At 40.9% G+C, this 21,265-nt stretch overlaps 2 protein-coding genes across 6 annotated transcripts; one reads left to right on the top strand and one right to left on the bottom strand.

Annotated features, from left to right (window-relative positions):
* Nucleotides 1–63: 63 nt before the first annotated feature.
* Nucleotides 64–20,842, top strand: LOC5513894 (kinesin-like protein KIF25). 5 transcript variants are annotated; one of them, XM_048721687.1, is made up of 17 exons: nt 113–409; nt 482–563; nt 1,402–1,524; nt 1,922–2,051; nt 2,681–2,784; nt 3,166–3,273; nt 3,906–4,072; nt 5,730–5,879; nt 7,173–7,287; nt 10,320–10,375; nt 11,673–11,975; nt 12,164–12,211; nt 13,238–13,377; nt 13,893–13,947; nt 14,307–14,407; nt 15,451–15,618; nt 20,113–20,842. In XM_048721687.1, the coding sequence occupies exons 1-17, from the start codon at nt 207–209 to the stop codon at nt 20,214–20,216; spliced, it is 2,157 nt and encodes a 718-aa protein (XP_048577644.1). In that variant the 5' UTR covers nt 113–206; the 3' UTR covers nt 20,217–20,842. The 5 variants fall into 5 exon arrangements, with proteins under 5 accessions (XP_048577649.1, XP_048577644.1, XP_048577645.1 ...); XM_048721689.1 differs by having other exon boundaries at nt 210–409; nt 498–563; XM_048721688.1 differs by lacking the exon at nt 12,164–12,211 and having other exon boundaries at nt 120–409.
* On the bottom strand, nt 8,019–9,006 carry LOC116619069. The gene has a single exon (XM_032383385.2). The coding sequence runs from the start codon at nt 8,897–8,899 to the stop codon at nt 8,195–8,197; it is 705 nt and encodes a 234-aa protein (XP_032239276.1). The 5' UTR covers nt 8,900–9,006; the 3' UTR covers nt 8,019–8,194.
* Nucleotides 20,843–21,265: the final 423 nt, after the last annotated feature.

Raw genomic sequence — 21,265 nt, 5'->3', positions numbered from 1 at the left:
AGTTTGATCAGCTGCTCGAGTATTTATAACGCTCGGGAAAATGAAATGAATACGAAATCTGGACATGTATTTATGTTCAATATCAGACGCTTTTACATTTAGATGTGCTATACCGATTTTATTCAAATATAAACTGGTAAAATATAATTTTTTTGTCATGGAAAAATCAAAATAGATCGTCAAACCGCAGACCACAATAACTGCAGATGCTATATCAACATTCTTATGTTGTCAACGCGGGAAAGACGCCGATAAAGAGAAAAGACAACGGATTTGAAAATGAACCCATTTCTTGGCCTTTTTCTTCAAGATTCTACTTGATTTCAGCCAAGCAAAATACTTCAAAATGCCAGAGCCAACGGAAAATATTCTCAAGGAGAGAGTCCAAAAGCTTGAAAGACTTCTGCGCGTGAGTGGTAAATTCGTTTGATCGCTTGCATTGGTCGGTTTTGGGACGAGCGATCGTTTTGTTTATATTTAGATTTTGTACCATGCAGGCTCGCGAGGAAAGGATTGTTGCTTTGGAAACAGAGAACGCCATGCTTTATCTGAAGCTCGCTGAGGTTAGTTGTTACCATCACTGATATTGTTTAATACTATTTTATCCAACTGTCCCAGTCGCGACTGCTTCCGTGTACATCAAATCAGTGCTAGATTTTGTAGAAAGCAAAAGTAAAAAAATGCCCAATTTATAATAATCTGGTGCTTCTTTTTTATCTTCTTTTCATCCAATTTAACTCGATATTTGTGTAGCTTTACCATAAACTAATAATTCATATACCCATTAATGAGGGACGGGACGGTTTGCGTGGAGAATACATGGTGAAAAAGGGGTCGTGTGGGGGTGGGGGCGGGGAAGGGGTGGTTGGGTTAGTATATCAGTCATGTAGACTGCTTTTGGTGTTGGAAGGGGGTGCTTTTTTAAGATGGGGGTGCTCGGCCTATCTTTTAGGGTATAAAATTCTTACCAACTGCTATCTCTTAGGGTTTGTTTTAGGATTTTTCCAATTCTGCTATCTTTTAGGGTGTCACGCTAAATGGTGGCCCAATCGCTTGAAACATATTTTACAATAAACCACAAGTCAACTGATCAGTTAATACTTTCAACTTTATTGTCGGTTACATAACAATACAGGATCCGTCAGCCAATTAAAACGAGCACTGTTTTTTAATGCTATCTCTCAAGGTTAAAAATTCCTTCGGCCACACCCAATGTGCTATCTCTTAGGGGTGAGACTTGTTGTTGACCACGCCCTTAGTGCTATCCCTTAGGGTTAAAATTGATTAAAAAACAAACAAAATGCAGGGGCTAAAAGGGGGGGAGAGGGTGGTGGCATCCGCACATCCAAAGCATACATACTGTATGTGCCTAGTCTTTAAAAACTGTCCTCCTCCTTGTAGTGTCAAGGGACAGTGCGGAGCTCCAGATATGAGTCAAGTCACTTCCGTAGGCTATTTGAGGCAGAGGAAGGTTTTAAGAAAAATGTGACGAAGTCAATCAAGACATGTTACAGTGAAGTTCGGGTAAGTCCATTATATTCTATTATTAAAGGGGGTCACATTAGGCCTGTGAGAGTGGAAAACTCTGAGATTGTGCTAGTGACATTTTACTTTTTTCTTCTTCATGGTTTTTGATGTTCCTATTAATATCCAGGGTGGTAGTTAGCATAAGGGCAAGGGGGTCACCATCCCTCCCAATAAAGACAGAATTTTACAATGGATACAGCACCCCCTACCCCTGCGTGCCCTCAGCAAATACTAACAAGGAATAACTGAGGCTTGACACCCAAAGCAAAATTGTCTAAGCCAACATGTACGATGGCCATGATTTCCGATCCAAAACGTTTATGGCCTTGGGTTTTTGTCTATGGTCCATTTTGCTATTGCATAGCACAGTAGTTTTATTCTGTTTATTTTTCAGGAGTTGAAAGAGAATTTGAATAGCCTAAAAAGTGTGGTTGCTCAAATGCCTGAAGAGTTATCGACATATGTGGAGAAAGCAAAATTTAAGACCACAAAGTTTGGAAGTGAGGAGATGACAAACATGGAGAGTAAGTCAAACAGAAAGATGCCATCAAATTCTAAGCCAGCCGCCTTTTTCCGATTTTGATTATTATTTTTGATTATCTTTATCAGAATGTTCCTTTGTGGAAAATGTAAGATACACTGTAGGAGTAAAAATCAATCCCAAGTCACCTGCACCTTTGTTATTGTTTTCATTCAATATTATCGAGAGTCTGTAAATAGAAATGACAGTGTATATTTGCTAGGATGACAAAATTGTGGCAGTCATGGACTCTTCCAACAATAGAATGAGAAAGAAATGTGACCTTCTATAAACTTAAAGAATTGTTGTGGCTTTTTAGAAATGACTGAAGCATTAGATTTTTGTTTTTAGGTTGGCCTAAGGGTTTAACTTATAATATTTATTCTTTGAAAACAGATTATTTTGCGGACATTTTAAGTATTGCCCTTTCTGGTTTGTTTTTAATTCAAAGGAGGGGCTAGCAAAATAACTCTTACAGAGGCAGACAACATATACGATCAACATTTTTGATTTATTCCCGTTTCTGCCACACCTATGCAGACCACCTCGTTTTTTTGTGCCTGTTGGTAATTTTCTTGTTTATTCCGTACATAGGAAATTCCTGAATTTGCTTTAATGTAATTTGTTTTGCAGAGATGCAGTCCAAGTTGATGGAGACTGAAATGCAGCTAGACATGGCACTACAGAGAGCAGCAGCGGAGAAGGACAGACGAAAAACACTTCACAACACCCTAGTAGTAAGTTACAGTAGAGAAGGATGCTCGTCATTTCCAAGTAATCCTTCAACTAAGATCAAAAGCAGAAACAATAGGACTGCGGCAACAAACATCCGCATGTACATTATTTCAATTAATTGTCTTATAATATATGTAATATGCTTACAATGAAGTGAAGCAAAAAAACTATACATAGCGTAATTTGTTGTTGCATGACAACAGAGAATTCAAATCCATTTCTTCGAAAAGCGTGTAAACAATAAAAAAATACCAAAAAGTTCTTTAAAATCTACTGCGCCCCTATCATTATACTATTATAATAATTAATAACAAACATAATAAATATAATAAATATGGAGTAGATAAAGAAGTTTCTTGGAAACCAAAACCATTATTTTCCAGGAAATTCGTGGTAACATCCGTGTCCACTGCCGACTGCGTCCACTGATTGGTGTGATTGATGCTCATGGCGATGGCAATATCGGCCAGGCTGGAACACCATCGGAACAGGTTGTGTACCTTTCTTTAACAGGGCGTGGGGCACTTGGGCACGTGCCACCCCCTTCCAATAAATTATAAGGAATTGACCAGTAAGGGTGTGGCTGTCAAATATTAATTTTTCTGTATCATACCCCCTAACATTTCAAGGCCTGCAACAGCACTGTTTGCTGTTTGCAGGGGGGATGGGGGAGAAGCAGTTTGGAGCAGCCGAAACGTTTAAGAACTCAGCAGTCATGTACCCAGGATATTTGCTAAGGGTGGTGTGCAGTCATAGCCGTCATGTGGAAAAAAAACAGTATTTGATTATCCTTCAATAAGACATGACCCACTTTTTGGTGAGCAAGGGGTGTGGAGGGGTGCATGTACACCCTCTACGTCCCCTTGGTACACCCCTATTCAGAATTTTTGTACCCAGGAAGGATAATGTTTTGATTATGGAGGTTAAACCTGTTATTTTTTTTTTCGAGTTCACATTTTTTGCTCCTGATTCCATCTCCTTTGGCAAATTCAAGCAAAAGGAACTATGATATTTAGGATCAAATGTAAACTATATCAAAGGAGTGGCCGATTGATTTCTTTTAGTCAAATACCTTGCACATTAGCCTCTTCATCATCTGAACATCACATATTGAATCCCAAAGGTGGTGCATGCAATTGACGAGGAAACATTGTCTGTCGTTCCCAACAAGCCTGGGGGCGGTGCCTCACAGCCGAAGATTTATGAGTTTGAACGAGTGTACAATGAAGAGACCGATCAGAAGGCTGTGTTTTCAGATGTCGCTCCTCTACTGACCTCTTTACTCGATGGGTGGGTTCCTTGAAGAGTTTTTTTTTTCTTGTCTGACCTCGTCACTTGATGAGTGTATTATGATAATGTATCATGGTCTCTTTCTAGTTGATGTGTGTAGAATGTTTGAGATGATGATTGTATCATGGTTTTTAGTTATCATAGATATGATGCATCATGTGTGCATCATGGTTTCTTCATAGATGTGATGTGTTTATCAGGGTTTTGTCATAGATGTAATGTTTGTCATGGTTTTTTTTTCATGGTTTATGATGGTTTCTAGTCATCATAGACAGGGGCGTAGCCAGGATTTTGAATTGGATGGGGGCAAAAAGACCCTTGTCCCCTAGCTATGGGAGGGGGGACCTAGGCCCCTCCCATAGCTATGCCCCTGATAGATATGATGTGTGTATCATGTTTTTTATAGGGTACAGTATGATGTGTGTATCATGTTTTTTATAGGGTACAGTATGATGTGTGTATCATGTTTTTATAGGGTACAGTATGATGTGTGTATCATGTTTTTTATAGGGTACAGTATGATGTGTGTATCATGTTTTTTATAGGGTACAGTATGATGTGTGTATCATGTTTTTATAGGGTACAGTATGATGTGGGTATCATGTTTTTTATAGGGTACAGTATGATGTGTGTATCATGTTTTTTATAGGATACAGTATGATGTGTGGATCATGTTTTTATAGGATACAGTATGATGTGTGTATCATGTTTTTTATAGGGTACAGTATGATGTGTGTATCATGTTTTTTATAGGGTACAGTATGATGTGTGTATCATGTTTTTATAGGGTACAGTATGATGTGTGTATCATGTTTTTTATAGGGTACAGTATGATGTGTGTATCATGTTTTTTATAGGGTACAGTATGATGTGTGTATCATGTTTTTATAGGATACAGTATGATGTGTGTATCATGTTTTTTATAGGATACAGTATGATGTGTGGATCATTGTTTTTTCATAGATATAATGTGTGTCATGGTTTCATTTTGGATATAATGTGTATCATGGTTTTTTCATTACACCAAAAACAGTGTCGAATCCCAGTTTTTGGTGTATTGTATTTATTCTTCTGGTTCACGAACACGACAGTTTGGGCTTTTTGTATTTATTCGTATTAGTTGTGTAGAAATCTTATTAAAGACGAAAATTTGGCAGAGTCGAATCCCAGATTTTGGTGTATTGTATTTATTCTTCTGGTTCACGAACACGACAATTTTGGCTTTTTGTATTCATTCGTATTAGTTCAGTCTTATTAAAGACGAAAATTTGGCAGAGTCGAATACTAGTTTTTGGTGTATTGTATTTATTCTCCTGGTTCACGAACACGACAATTTGGGCCTTTTGTATTTATTCGTATTAGTTCAGTCTGCCCTGAAGAAGTCTTATTAAAGACGAAAATTTGGCAGGAGTCGAATACAAGTTTTTGGTGTATTGTATTTGTTCTTCTGGTTCACCAACACGACAATTTGGGCCTTTTGTATTTATTCGTATTAGTTCAGTCTGCCCTGAAGAAGTCTTATTAAAGACGAAAATTTGGCAGGAGTCGAATACCAGTTTTTGGTGTATTGTATTTATTCTTCTGGTTCACGAACACGACAATTTGGGCTTTTTATGCTCTACATAGATATAATGCGTGTATCATTGTTTCTTCATAGATACAATGTGTGCATCATGGCGTATGGGCAGACCGGCTCTGGTAAGACACACACCATGCTTGGTAGCCATGACATTGATGTCGAGATGGACTCAGAACAGCTGAACAAGGACGAAGGAATCATTCCGCGTGCTGCTAAGGAGTTATTTAGGTGAGTCGCCAGCCTTAACCCAGGTAATCTAAACTGGGTTTCTGATCAGATTTCCTATGGTTGGTGTATTAGTGCCATAAACAAGAAAGATGAAAACGGCTAGGATAACGAGATCGAAGAATAATCTGCTCGCCCTTGGCATTCAATTCCAATCTAGTTGCAATGGAATAAGCGTGGCGGACTAGAATATACTAAGGGCTCTAATCCTACGATAGTGAACATAGTTAAAGCCGTTTACAGGAAGAGAGTTTTCAATTGACCGTGAAACCTGGCGTGGTTTGGTGGTAAACCACTGAGAAATGTATCAGGAAAGAACGCATTGTCATGTGCTGCTGTTGAATTGTTAGTAGTATAACTAGAAAGACTAAAGGCAAGCTGTAGAAAAACTAGATGGTCTGCGTAGGCGTGGTGTAGACAAGGTATAAATCAACACAAGGTTGAAAAGGTATGTTATAAGCCTTTGTGAATCAGAGTGGTTGCGCTGACGTTTCGAGCGTTAGCCCTTCGTCGGAGCAAAAAAACCACTCCGACTCTCAGTCTACGGAATAGATGCTCATTTGCATAAGCCACTGTCCGGCGTCCTCGATTCCATGCGACGCCATTTTCTGCCATTTGTCATGACAACAGCCCACGCTTTGACGAAGGCGATGTTTTGCGAAGTTTTATTACATTTACAACATTAGATAGTATGCTCGCCTGTTATACTTTTTAAACAAAAAAAAATTCATGACAAATATAAAGTATAAGGGTCAACTTATCTCATGTTAGCAAATTAACTTCCTAAGAAGTCTTAAAAGAATCAGATTTTGGCGATATTTTGAAGAGAATGAATCACATGAGAAAAGTTCTAACTCACTAAATTTCACATTTTTGGTACATCCAGTCATAAGCAAAGTTAAAAGCCGAGACTCACAGCATAGCTAAAACTGTTATTTTACTTAATCTGAGTGAACTCTGAGCACATATACCCCCTGGTTTTAAAATTATTAAACGGCCATTTTGTCATCCTAGCTAAACCACATGTATAAGAGAGCATCTATTTCCATCGGCGGATTTTGAAAAGGTTTTTGCGTTACTGTACTAAACGAAGTGTCAAGATTATTTTGAGATTTCACATACCTTAACTTATCCCATGTCTAATTAGAATGCATTTTTGAGGCAAAAAGCTACCGGGGAAAAAAGATTCGGCTACTAAAGCTGGTGGAAAAACGGAATTTAGACACCTCTCCCCTTAAGATCCCTGTTGCAAGGTTTTTTTTATTCGCGACCTCAATATGTAATATTTGTTTTAAGGTTGATGGCCGAGAGGGAGACTGCGACCGAGTCTTATTCGGTAGAGATTGCTGTCTGCGAAATCTACAATAATGACGTCAGAGATCTCCTGGCACCCTCAAAGAATGTCGAAAAGGTGGGTAATCTCAATTGCGACGCGCGCTACCGTGGCCACCTTGACAGTTTTGTGAAGTAAGCCAATAAGGATGCGAGAAACGTACTATCTGATACGACGCGCGCTACCGTGGCCACCTTGACAGTCTTGTGAAGTAAGCCAATAAGGATGCGAGAAACGTGCTATCTGATACGACGCGCGCTACCGTGGCCACCTTGACAGTTATGTGAAGTCGAACAATGAGGCGTCGTCTACACTTACACGGATTCAAGTATCCGAGTTCGTTTCGCCGAAAACGCATCCCTTAATTCGCGTCCAAACTATTGTTTTCGCAGCGTTTTCACCTGGATCCAGTCGTCCATACTAACACGGATTCGGATTTCTTACATATAACGCTATTCATGGCATGGCTCCAGTATATATCAGTGGTCTAATATGTCTCTACCAACCAAAGCGAGCACTTAGGTCCGCGAGTCAATTTTTATTGGAGCAGCCGGCACATAAACTTGATTTTTACGGTCTGAGGGCCTCTCGGTGTGCTATTACTATTACTATTACTATTACTATTACTATTACTATTACTATTACTATTACTATTACTATTACTATTACTATTACTATTACTATTACTATTACTATTACTATTACTATTACTATTACTATTACTATTACTATTACTATTACTATTACTATTACTATTACTATTACTATTACTATTACTATTACTATTATTATTATTATTATTATTATTATTATTGTTATTATTATTATTATTATTATTATTATCCGAGTTATCCGAGTTCTAGTTGCCGGGGAGGACGAGTTTTCCGAGTTCGTGTTGTCGGGGAGGACGAGTTATCCGAGTTCTAGTTATCGGGGAGTTATCGAGTTGTCGTGGGTCCATCGTATTTGTCTACTTTGGTTATCATCAGAGTGACGCCAGCACTGCGCATGCGCAGGCAATCATCCCTACAAACAATGCCAGCACCACCAACAACTCCTTCTTCATGCGGCGAACGCTCCAAATGTTATTTATCGTATTTGGTACATCTTCCGAACCAACGTTTTCATGAGGGAACGGGATTTTAGGCACTTCCTTGATGCCCAAAAAAGCACACAACGGCTCCCATCCCTCCTTGCAATTGAAAATAAGTAGTTGGTCGGCGGGGATCATGGCTTTGGCGTCGTCAATATGCTTCTGGTAGTCCATCTCGGTTACACAGAAGTTTAGTATGCACATCATCAGGCGGTTCCATTTTCTACCTGTCGGGGTGAGATGTTTTCCTAGATTCATGACGGTGGTGGTACACACTGACCCGGTGACCTCTAGCGTCTTTTGTAAACTCTTGCGCCAGATTTCCTCGCTATCACGAACGGCGAGAACCACTTTGGAATCAGGGATAGCTTTGAAGATCTCTTTGTAAAATATATCTGCTGGTACGTCTGTTACCGCGTCAACATGTTGGTACATCTCTTTGAAGTTTGGAATCTTGCCCTTGAATGCAGCAATGTACTCGTCATTGTAGAACTGCCAGTGATCGCCAAAGTCATGCACACTGTAGCCAAAGTGTTTCAAGGCTGCGGCGATTGATTTCGTCCCTGTTTTAGGAAGGCCTGCTCCTATGATTTTCATACTCAAAAGGAATCTTCAAGCTGCGCTTCTTGCTGCCAGTAAACACGCAATCGCAGTAGTTACGATAGCCTGCGTGCTACCCCCCTTTGGGCACCTAGCTTAAAGGGATTAATTGCTCAAGCCAGCATATTGTATTTCAGTTATCTCTAGTCTTGATTGCTAGCACACGTTCACAGCTTCACTCTATAATTCTTTGTTCTTTTCAACGTTTATATATCAAGCTCATATTTTTCACTGTTACGATGCCGCGAGAAAAGAAATGTCCAGGCTGCAAGAAGCCAGTAAATGATCAGGATTTTGGCGTGCCAGGGAAACATTGTGACGGTCCTGGGGGCGTTCCCGAAATTCGGGGCAATTCTACTACACGGAACGACGAACTGTTGAATTCGCTCGCCGCCGCTGTTCAAACTCTCACGGCCGAGGTTCAAAGTTTGAAGGCCGATCATGCTAGCAGTCGTCAGTCCCATTCCTTGCCGCCCTCCGACGTTGCTTCGTCGTCGCGATCTTCTACAGATGTATCGCCGCGCCGTGCGCCGGCTTCCTCTCCGTTACGGAAGCCAAATAAAGCTGGTAAGTTGAAGTCTGGCAAGGAAGACCGTCCAACTTCAGAAGTTGTAGTTAAACAGTTGTGGCCGCAACGTTTTCTTTCCTTGACTCGTGCTAGTCAGGAGATTACTTACGAACGTCTTACCATGGCAGAATTCGTGGCGGGGTATGCACAGATTCTACAATTACGAGAGATCAGTTCGTTCGAGCGCGCCAAACGACACAAACATTTGGTAACGCTGATGTACCACGCACAGCTATACGAATGGGAGGCGGTGCTTGCCTTCCATGGAGCGGTTTTGCTTGAAATCGAACGTGGCTTATTGAAGTGGGGTGATTCCTTTTCCCACCTCGAAAGCAGAACCCTCCATGGTCAGCTACTTTCACCGCCGAAAAAGCAAAGCTAGATCGATTACGGATTCTCCTACTACTAAAGCACTGAATTTCTTTGTTCTCTTTTGTTCTGGCTTGACTATACACATTATCAATTACATTTTGTTGCACGGGATTTTGAAAACCACTACAATAATTCATTGGGCATTATATTTTTATATACACAGCCTAAAAATGTTCCAAAAAGAAGAACGGCCCAGCCTCAACTGAAAATAGACGTTTGTATAATATATATTTGTTGGCTGTGACTTAGGTAACCGTAACGATCCAATCCTATCGAGGACAGTGCTTCAAAGAAAGGGAGTGCGAAAAAAATAAATGATTTCTTATTCCTGAATGTCTTATTTTGTTTGGTGTCATGTCTTCGAATCTTTAGTTCAATTTTTTTAGTCGTTGTGGATATTAGAGAGAACTTAAATTTTGAACATCTACAAATAAAAGTGGATTATCATGGTATTTAATGATATGTTTTTTATTGTAGCTGAGTATCGTCACAAGTAGCGAAGGAGACACGGAAATCCCATCTCTCGTCACAAAGTATGTTTGTGCTTTTCTTTGGGCCTCTACTTTGTTTAAATTAGCCTACTTGTAGGCTTTGATAGTATTTCCGGCACGAAAACCCCGAAAACACGAAGTTCGCATACCATGGCCGCCATCTTGGGTAAACTATCAAAGCCTACAAGTAGGCTATGTTTAAATAAGGTTGTTTTATGCGAATCCGTGTGTCGTAACCCGCGTTGAATCATGGGAGTGGACTTATCCCCTTTATACCACGACCTCGTTTTAAGGAGAGACAGACAGCCCCTACTTTATTTATTTAAATTTGCATTATTCATAAGATAAAAGACATACACTGATGGGGTATCACCCCCCCCCCCCCCATTCCCCATAATTTAGAAAAGCGTATAATTTCAATGTTTTTAAACTGTTTTTTTTAACAACCCCTCATCGACAGTGCTGAATAACCTATGCGCATGCGCGTGCTCTGGCAAAAACAAGCACAATCGTAGTGTTGAATCGTATCGAGTAAAGGTACGAAAGGCTGACTTCAGTCGCTGTTTTGACTAACTGTACAGCATTAAAACCATACTTTACAAAAGATAACAGATTTGTGTGATAATGAGGGAGTCATAAAGAAAATTATAGCCTTAAGTTTGGTCTAGTTTTCTTAGCATTCGCCAAAATGTGACAGTTCGCCGGTAAAACGCCGTCATTTCAAAACAAAAAGGGTGGCCTAACCGCGCGGTACTGGAACTAGTCTTGCATTTTTCAGCACTGTCCTTCTCATCCCATATTGTGATGTGCTACTTCACTATAATTCATATTTGAATTCAAGTGAAATCCTTCTCAGTTTGAGCTTAAGGGGAAGTCGGGTTTTCCGAGTAAAAATGACTGATAAGGTTTAAACACATAATGGGAGGTATCAGACTTTTGACTCTTCTGATCACGTCGCTATTTCACGCTCACGCACAATATTGAGTCACGCATAACATCCATTTCCATCGGCTTATTCAACCAAGCAACTGAAATATTTTTTATCAAATATTATCAGTTAAAGAATGTCGATCACACATTTCTTTGTTATTGGTTATCATTGAAAATACTGCGGTTTATTCGCAAGGGAACTTCAAAATATCAATCTACGAATGAAGTCTGATAATATCTTGGTTACTTGCTGGAATTAGCCGATGAAAATGGATGCTTTGTGCGATTCGCGATTTAGCGGGAGCATAAAATGGCGGCGTGATATATTTTTGCAAATAGACCATTGTATTTTAATATAAAAACACAAACAAGCAAGCGGCTGATTGATGGTCTTTAATCTCTCGTACAGGCCGGTTACTACTGTACAAGAACTGATGAGCTTAGTGTATTATGGGATGTGTCGTCGTCATGAGGACGCCACCAATGTGCATGCGCACTCGAGTCGATCGCATCTGATAGTCCAGCTACAGCTCTACACGATAACCAATCAGCAGACAGCACGTGTTGCCACGCCCACTTCCGAGGCCGCGCCGTCTCCCCCAGGCACCCCCACACAGCCGAGACGTAGCAATCTACCGCAGCCGTCCAAGAACCACGCTAGTAGATCCCAGTCTCCCGCGCCACCGCGAGGAAGGTCGCTGAAGAGATCCAAGTAAGTCCTTTATCACGTGATACGTTTGCACCACGTGATTGCCATGGCGCTTCACGTGATACACACAGTTTGTGATCGCGATTCTCGGAATGCTTTCAGCGAAATCTCCGCATTTTTTGTTTCCACTCAAAATGAGTATGCAAGCAAGGTCGTTCAGTTCCAATCCCGCGCTGTTTTGTTTCCCACAGGCTGACCAAAAGCCCCGCAATAGGTGATGTACTCGATGGCGGGCAAAGGTAAAACAAAAATCTTTTTTTCTTGATTACACGAAGGGGTTGAGCAAAACTTGTGATTGGGTGGATCGTATAGAAGCATTGCCTGCCTGATCGAGCTAATTTGGGAGCTTTGGATGTAATCAGCTAACGTCGTTGTGTTAACACCTTTGATTAATTGATTAATTATCCTGCTAATAGTGTAGCTTTGGGACACGCGCTATTGGGGGGGGCACATCTTTAAATATGACGGGAATGGGGGAAGGGGGTATTAACGGTAAGGGGTGCGAAGTAAGCGTTTCTGTGGAACGCCTCGGACATTACCCGATATCCCAACCGCCAGGAGAGCTTATTTGCTAAATTAACATTAACAAAACCCTAAATTCTTAACCAGAAGCTGTACTTGACTTTTCAACACTTTTCCAAGTCGAGTACACGTGGTCGTGAGTTGAATAGAAATCACGCCGACCTTCTTTAAAAAAGATACGTTGGACTACCCCGTCATATACATCTATTAAAGGGGAGCATTGTTAGCGCAGTTGGCAGAGCGCCGTTCTGTAGAGCCTGTGCCTCTCATCACTGGGTTCTGGGTTCTATTCCCGTTTCCGACGTGATTTCAGTTAGTTGGTCTCGCCTTGGCTCCAGGGATTTTTATCCGGGTCCTCCGGTTTTTCTCCCTCCACAAAACCAACAACTTCAATCCAAGCTGTGATCCGTGGTAACACATGAGTTGTATGGCGGCGGCCTGAGGCGCCAGGCCTTCGACTAGACCACGTCCTAATTGTGCTCTCGTAATTCGGAATTCCAGCTCCAACGAGAGTGAATAGCTTCCCCAATCTATTAATCATTTCTATTTTTATATGATTACATACCCCCCTCCCCGAGAATTGTATTTCTTAAAATCGCAAAAGCTAAAAAAAAAAGAATTCCATTTTACAGTGTACTTTATCGTGGAATATCTGTCCGGCACCGGACAACCTTTTCTTTTAAGAGAATAAAGTTCAAAGTATGGTTTGCTGACAGATTTTATTGCATATTTATCATATACAGGTCACCAGCCCCAGGCTCCGCCGCAGCTGCTCGCTCCAGGTCCCCATCGCCTGCTCGGTCTAGTACCAGTACTCCTCCGACCATCTCGAGCGTTAAGACGAAACTCCAGCTCGTGGACTTGGCAGGAAGCGAGAGTGTTGGTGAGTAGGTTGGCTTTTATCCTCACAAGACGTTATCTTATTTCGCTGCTACAGTGGTATGGTATATCTATTAAGCAGCCTCCCTCTGTAAAGCTGTCACTCTCCAAAGTCCCAAAACACTGGTCACTCTATCACTGTATTTTGTACCTCTATAAGATGGACACCTCCATTGAGCGGCCGCGGTCCCTATTTTACTGTCCCAATTGTTGGACAACCCTATAGTTTAAAATTTGCAACACTGTCTGATGGCTCTTGCTGTAAGGCAACTGATTTCAATAGCCTACACGCAACGCCCCTCAGCGCCTGTATTATTTTAATGGCGGCCAAGTTTTCTCGCCTTAATATGTTCAACGTCTACAGAAAGGCTTTGTTTTCATATTCTCGACTTTTCCTGTGAAACTCTATCAAGCGACTACTTTGAGGGTGGCCGTTAGAGGTACCACTGTACACTATAGTTAAGCTATCACGTGATAACCAAAGTGATGACGTAACATATCACGTGACTGTCTTTATAGGGATGTCAGGTGTCACTGGTGCGGCGCTTCGTGAAACGTCTTTCATCAATAAAAGGTAATCCACATTTGCAGATCTTTGAGCCAAACAATGTGCATTTATTATTAGCCCCGACAGCTTAGACGAAAACTCCCCCATAACTCGAAGTTAATACCCTAAAGATTAATTTTCGGCTTGCAGCTTTTTTTTTTCATTCAAACTTACCGCATTTAGCCCTTTACTGGGTGCTAAGATCCAGGCTTTATCTAGCAGAAAAGAGCCAGCAAACGAAAGAGCAAACAAACGGGCAAAAAGATGAAAATTAACCTGACATTTGTTAACAAACTCGGACCTGCAAAAGACTTTCACGCTCAAATTACAAAGGAAACCCATTATCTAGAAATGGCCCTTATGAAATCTCTTTGTCCCCTCAACAGTCTAAGTGCTCTGGCTGATGTCCTTGGAGCTCTTGCGGAACATCGTTCACACATTCCCTACAGGAACACTCGCCTGACACACATGCTACAGGATACAATAGGTATGTCACAATGTCACGCAACTCAAAGTACATGTCACACAACTCAAAGGACATGTCATACAATGTCACACAACTCAAGTGACATGTCACACAATTCTAACCACACAACTCAAAGGACATGTCATACAAAGTCACACAACTCAAGGGACATGTCACACAATGTCACACAACTCAAGGAACATGTCACACAACTCAAATCACACAACTCAAGGGACATGTTACACAACTCAAATAACACAACTCAAGTACCATGTCACACAATGTCACACAACTTAAGGGACATGTCACACAATGTCAGACAACTCAAGGGACATGTCACACAACTCAAATCTCACAACTTAAGGGACATGTCTTACAATGTCACACAACTTAAGGGACATGTCACACAATGTCACACAACTCAAGGGACATGTCATACAAGTTCACACAACTCAAGGGACATGTCACACAACTCAAAGCACACAATATTGCACAACTCAAGAGATATGTAACACAACTAATGTAACAGAACTCAAGGTGCATGTCACATAACTCATGTCAAACAATATCACACAACATGAGGAACATGTCACACAACCAGAGTCACTCAGTGTCGTACAACACATGTCAGATCAGGGCCGTAGCAGGCCTTGAAATAAGGGGGGGGGGCACAATACAGAAACATTAAGAAAATATTGGGGGCCACAGCCACGCCCCTACTGGTCGTTTCCTTATAATATTTCAAAATATTTTTTTGGGAGGGGGGGAGGCACGTGCCCCCAGTGCACCACCCACTACTAAGGGCCTGCAGACATTGTCGCACAACTCAAGGGGCATGTATCACAACTCATCATCACACAATATCGCACCAACCAAAAATTATGACACCCAGCTAACGTCACGCGATGTCACACAACTCACGTTACGCAATGTCGCACAACTCACGCAATGTCGCACAAGTCAAGGGGAAGTGGAGGAGGAAGGGGGGGGGGTTAAGTGGGACAGCTATTGTCTCTATTGCTACGTGTCCCACAACCCAATGTATCATTTTGCCTCGGTTAAAGGTGGGAATGCCAAGCTTCTCGTCATGCTCTGCGTTTCGCCTGCCCAGCGGTTCATCACAGAAACGTACCAGTGCATCGGCTTTGGGTCACGTGCTCGCCAGGTCGCCCGCGGTCCTGCTAAGAAGCGGCGTCCTACGTCATTCAACCCGTCAAACCAGCTGTCGCTAGGTAATGACCGCTGCCCCAGTCCGCCTCCGAACCCCGTCATCATGGCGCAGTTTAAGCAGAAATGGGCTAAGTACCAGGCGGCGTTTAACGCCATCAGAAAGGCGCAATCTTCACCTTGAGGCCACTGACGTGGACTGGTCACGCAATGCAGTAGAGTCACGCAACGCTCTTTTAGCACGTAACGCACTTCAATCACTGTGACCTTGAGGCCACTGATGTGGACTTGTCACGAAATGCACTCGAGTCACGAGTCATGAATTAGTGCAACGCAACACTTGCAGCTTTCTTCAGTCACGCATCAAATACACTACAACAGTCACGCAACGTAACCGATTCACACTGTGTTTTAACACGCAGTGCATTGGAGTAGTTGTTAACAAGACACGCAATAGATCCGGATCACGCATTACACCATCACGTAATACACTTGCGTCACGCAATGCTCTGGGGTCACATCACAACCTAAGAATATAGTCACGCTCAGAATACTTAGATATGCAAGCGGCGAAAAACTTGAATAACGCGATAACACAAGCTAGAATGTCGCTTAACCTTAAGTATTTTTCTTTTGCAGTTAAATCTGGCTTATCTGAAAATTAACCAATTTTGAAACGCCCTTGAAAAATTAACTTAAACGGTTATCAAAACCCTAAACAATATTGATGGGCTTAATTTATAAACGCTAATAACCTAACTCTCTGAGAGGATGGCATAAGTAAGACTAATATTTCATTGTAAAATAGTAGGATGAAGATTTGAGTTTTGTACACATAGCCACCCCCCAGAGTAGTAATGGATAATGTAGGGAGTCAGTCGCCATTTTGTCATACTAGCAACTTACCAAGTCTAAGAAAGTATTCTTTTCTGTTGCATGATTTGCTTTTGCGGTGTTTTCTATTTAATTTGGTAAACGGACAATAAAGATTGTATTGAGATGGTGATGTTGAGATTTTATCACATAAATTAAATTAACACTGTTACAAAGAAGTGACTAGGAAGTTATCTCTAACGTAGTTTAGATAAAAATTGCGGGAAATTGCACATTTGGTCTGTGGGCAAACGGTCAGTCCTATCCTCGCATTTTTATACAGTGCATCAAAGATAATATTTAAATTGACATTAACTAAACATAGTCATAAAGTTGTTAGAACATAATAATGATAAAACAATAAAGATCATCAACTTGTATTGAATCGTTGTTCTTAAAGACTTTTAAAAAAGAGCATTTGACAGCCGCACTCATTGTGCTTAAAGACTTTTAAAAAAGAGCATTTGCCAGCCGCACTCGTTGTGCTTAAAGACTTATTAAAGAGCGTTTGCCAGCCGCACTCGTTGTGCTTAAAGACTTTAAAAAAAGAGCATTTGCCAGCTGCACTCGTTGTGCTTAAAGACTTATTAAAGAGCGTTTGCCAGCCGCACTCGTTGTGCTTAAAGACTTTTAAAAAAGAGCATTTGCCAGCCGCACTCGTTGTGCTTAAAGACTTATTAAAGAGCATTTGTCAGCCGCACTCGTTGTGCTTAAAGACTTATTAAAGAGCATTTGCCAGCCGCACTCGTTGTGCTTAAAGACTTATTAAAGAGCGTTTGTCAGCCGCACTCGTTGTGCTTAAAGACTTATTAAAGAGCATTTGCCAGCCGCACTCGTTGTGCTTAAAGACTTATTAAAGAGCATTTGCTAGCTGCACTCGTTGTGCTTAAAGACTTATTTAATTGCGTTTGCCAGCCGCACTCGTTGTGCTTAAAGATTTATTAAAGAGCATTTGCCAGCCGCACTCGTTGTGCTTAAAGACTTATTAAAGAGCATTTGCCAGCCGCACTCGTTGTTCTTAAAGACTTATTAAAGAGCATTTGCCAGCCGCACTCGTTGTGCTTAAAGACTTATTAAAGAGCATTTGCCAGCCGCACTCGTTGTGCTTAAAGACTTATTAAAGAGCGTTTGCCAGCCGCACTCGTTGTGCTTAAAGACTTATTAAAGAGCGTTTGCCAGCCGCACTCGTTGTGCTTAAAGACTTATTAAAGAGCGTTTGCCAGCCGCACTCGTTGTGCTTAAAGACTTATTAAAGAGCATTTGCCAGCCGCACTCGTTGTGCTTAAAGACTTATTAAAGAGCGTTTGCCAATATACGGCACATCAGACTTCAGTATTTACACTATCAATTTAACATCGTAAATGATATTATTTCCCTAAAATATTTAAGTTTATCCCCGCGTATCCATGCGAGATAATATTATCTCAAAAGTATACCCCATATAATGGAACCCTGCTAACTCGAACTCTAAGGGAGGCGAAAAAGAGTTCTAGTTATCGAGGAAATCGAGTTTTGCAAGTTCGAGTAAAGGGGAGTTATGGAGGCCAGTGTATTTACATACCAAAAATATTATAAAGATAAAGCCTCCGGGAGCGCATTTTGTTTTTTAAATAAACCTTTTTTTTTAACCTTGTTCACCCGGTGCGTGAGGGATGCGGGGCTGTGAATTTGTAAATTTGCTGACCCGGTAAATCCCGGCAGTTAAATCCAGCTAGAATCAAACTCCTGGTCTGTTAAGATGGGATATCGCATCACTATCTACAGGGGTGCATTTTGGTATTGTGTCGGGATAGTAATCATTGTAAGAGTTTGCCTTCGCGCTCAAGAACACTCTTGTTTTACTAGAAACTATTTATAAGAACTTTTAGCCTGAGATTTCACAAACTTCTTGAAACATGCCGAGGCTCTGATAGCAGCAAGATATCTATTTGTTAGTGGAATGCTTTCTAAAATGCGGACTAAAATTGCGTGATCATAATAACAACTTTAAACATTATTTTTTGGCAACATTATTTGCGTTACTTTCTTCTAATACTTCATAATCTTTCAACATATGCACATGATTCTTAAGTAAATCAGGTTGGATTTCACGTGGAGAAAAAAGAAGGCATTCAATTGAAGAAAGCCATTTTAAAATCCCTTTGATTTCTAGGACGTATTACAAATGAGACAAAATGGACGATTATAGTGTTGTTTGCGTCCCGTAACCCCAATGTCACAAATACAGTGAAACTCGAGCTGCTTTCAAAATACATAGTTTAAGATACCCTACTCGCATTCACAAGGAATGCAAAGATCGTGGCCCTTGTGTCATTAGATTGTCAAGACCAAGGAAAAAATACGAATTCCCTGTCATCCCCAGTGACGCATGCCTGTCAACTTTGACAGCTGCCAATCAAATCATAAGAAAGGGAGGGGACTGCTGCGCGCGCCTTTTTTTATAGGCTAATAAGAATTTATCTTTTTATCAAAAAATGATCGTTAATTTTCCTCCTCAATTGTAAATAGGGTATCAACATGTGAAATTAAAGTTATCGCTATAAAATAATAATAAATTATTCGTAGTTGCTCGTTAAATTATATTCAGTAATGATGCCAAAGGCGTATAAAATGTTGAGCGAATGAAACCAATGAAAAATAAATTCTCCTAAACATAATTTGACCAATTGACCCTTTGCGGTAGCTGCACTAATCCGTGATCATCTTTCCACCAAGTGGTCCGTTATGACAAATGGAAATATTTGGGCTCTAAGTCTTTCACTATTTGGTTGTTGTACTAAACGCTGACTGTCATCGCATTAGTAAGAACGATACGAAACCGCAAAAAACCCTCTAAATTGGCTGAAATGGGTCGTTTTGTGACGCGCTTACCGTATTCATTTAGAAAACCTGTCACGCGAGCGGACTCCGGTGCGCTCGCCATGCAATTAAAATCGCTTTTTTTTACTTCCTTGGATACAGTTTTCCAAGGATTCTATAGGAGTTTTAATTTTACGCCCGGAGTAAGAGGGCCTCTACCCTGGGTACCAGAGGCTCGAGGGCTACACTAGTTTACTGTCACGCCGTTCTTGGCAGAGAAGCGCTCCTTGTTGCTAGGACCCTCTTGTACCCATGGTAGAGGGCCCCCAAGAAAGCAGAGCTTGTTTAATGTTAACTTGATTCAGGTTAGATTTTCCCATTTACAAAAATTGAACTGTAAATTGAAACGATTTTCTATACCATTCATGTCATCTTAATTAATACAGAAAGGGAATTAGAGAAAGATGATAATGATAGTAAGGATCTAAAAATAATCTCAGATCATTTTTAAAAGACGAAAGGCTCACTAGCCAGTTTAGATAGGGGCCCGTGGTTTCGTCATACAAAAAAAAAGAGTAGCAACGTCGTACCGAAAAGTTTGGGTAACATTCCTTTTTCGACAAAAAGCCAGATTAGTTGTTCAGTATGGTATCTGTAGCATTGGTCTAGGTCTAAGGCTCAATTTTACTGATTTTTGTTTGTTTGATCTTTTTTCTTGCGTTTTCTCGTTCAGCTGCGCAAAGCACGCCTAGAAGAACTTTCTGCGGCAAAGAATTTTTGGTGCGCCCGCAAAGCCTGCTGGATACTCGGAGCATGTGTCGTGGATCACGTAGTTTGTCTGATGTGAAGTGATTGGTTTGTGTGACGGTAACCCTTCTTTTTTGCAGATCTGAGTCAGTTGAACTCCGCTCTTCGATCCAACGGAAGTCTGTCTCCGAGATTCAACCCGAACAGGCGACGAGGATCGAACTTCACGTTCCCTGACACGTGATTTCAAGACCCCTGACACGTGACTTCACAGCAAAGGTCGAAGGGAATTCACGCTCACTGACAAGTGACCGCCCAGCGAAAACTTGTGAATTCACATTCCCTGACACCTGAATTCACAGCAAACGCAGAGAACACATGTGGAAGAGACCGTTAATTGTTGATATGCGCTTCCCGTTTTTTGACCAAGCATACAAAACTTTTTGCCAAATCTGTACTTTTTATGGTCCAAAATATGCACAGCATTATTGGTAGACTGGAATGCCCCGTTTAACTGCGATTTTAAGTTTTCCGTTAACTCTCGCCAATGATCCCCAAATTGCTAGAACTTCTCATTTCGTCCGTGAACCAAGTTTTGTATTTTAACGAAACACGTATTTGTCAGCGAATTGCAGTGAGATGTCTCATGTATGAAGCCATCAAAGTGTAGGCCAATGAAGACAGTCTAATGCTTTTGACTGACGGAAGTCATAAAGTGTATTATGTCGCTTGGAATTTATAACAGTGAGCTCTCAAAATCGTAGTAGTAGCGTTTACAAAATGATTACGATATATTTGTACAAACAGTATTAAATTAGAGAGATGATGTAAATTATAATATGACATTAAAAACATGTATGTGTTTTTTTAGAGCGGTTTTAGTGTGATATTTTTTGCATATCTACAATGCAAAATGCTCTCGAGCGTAAGTTATTTTGCGGATCAAAGTGAATCAATCACAAAGCAGCTCGGACAACTTACGCTATGAACCAATCACAGATTTTGCTCGTTTTTCATTGTGGATATGGATACAACGTCAGTGCCTTATAAACGACTTCTTATGCCATTTTTGTCACGGGGGTTCTGTGTATATCCCTGTGATCAATGGAAACCGCATTTCAACGCCTGTTTTTTCTCACGTTTATAAGTCGCCCGAAAATCATCAGGTACAATTTAAGTTCAGTGGCTATCCACGTCTCTGTAGCGAAGTTTGTTAGCGCGTTTGGCTATTAACCGAAAAGTTTGTAGTTCAAGCCCACCAAGGGACAAAATGTGTATTTTTACATAGTTTTC

This window comes from Nematostella vectensis, chromosome 14 (genome assembly GCF_932526225.1).
Source record: "Nematostella vectensis chromosome 14, jaNemVect1.1, whole genome shotgun sequence".
Taxonomy (NCBI): Eukaryota; Metazoa; Cnidaria; class Anthozoa; order Actiniaria; family Edwardsiidae; genus Nematostella; species Nematostella vectensis.
The sequence above is the reverse complement of the archived record's forward strand: the minus strand, read 5'-3'. Positions and strand labels throughout refer to the sequence as shown.

Excerpts from the sequence above, each read along its gene's own strand:
- LOC5513894 (XM_048721687.1), top strand. The coding sequence starts at position 207 with ATGCTATATCAACATTCTTATGTTGTCAACGCGGGAAAGACGCCGATA. Across the intron at positions 410-481 it reads AGCTTGAAAGACTTCTGCGC|ATTTTGTACCATGCAGGCTC; the intron begins GTGAGTGGTAAA and ends GTTTATATTTAG. Across the intron at positions 3,274-3,905 it reads CTGGAACACCATCGGAACAG|GTGGTGCATGCAATTGACGA; the intron begins GTTGTGTACCTT and ends TGAATCCCAAAG.
- LOC116619069 (XM_032383385.2), bottom strand. The coding sequence starts at position 8,899 with ATGAAAATCATAGGAGCAGGCCTTCCTAAAACAGGGACGAAATCAATC.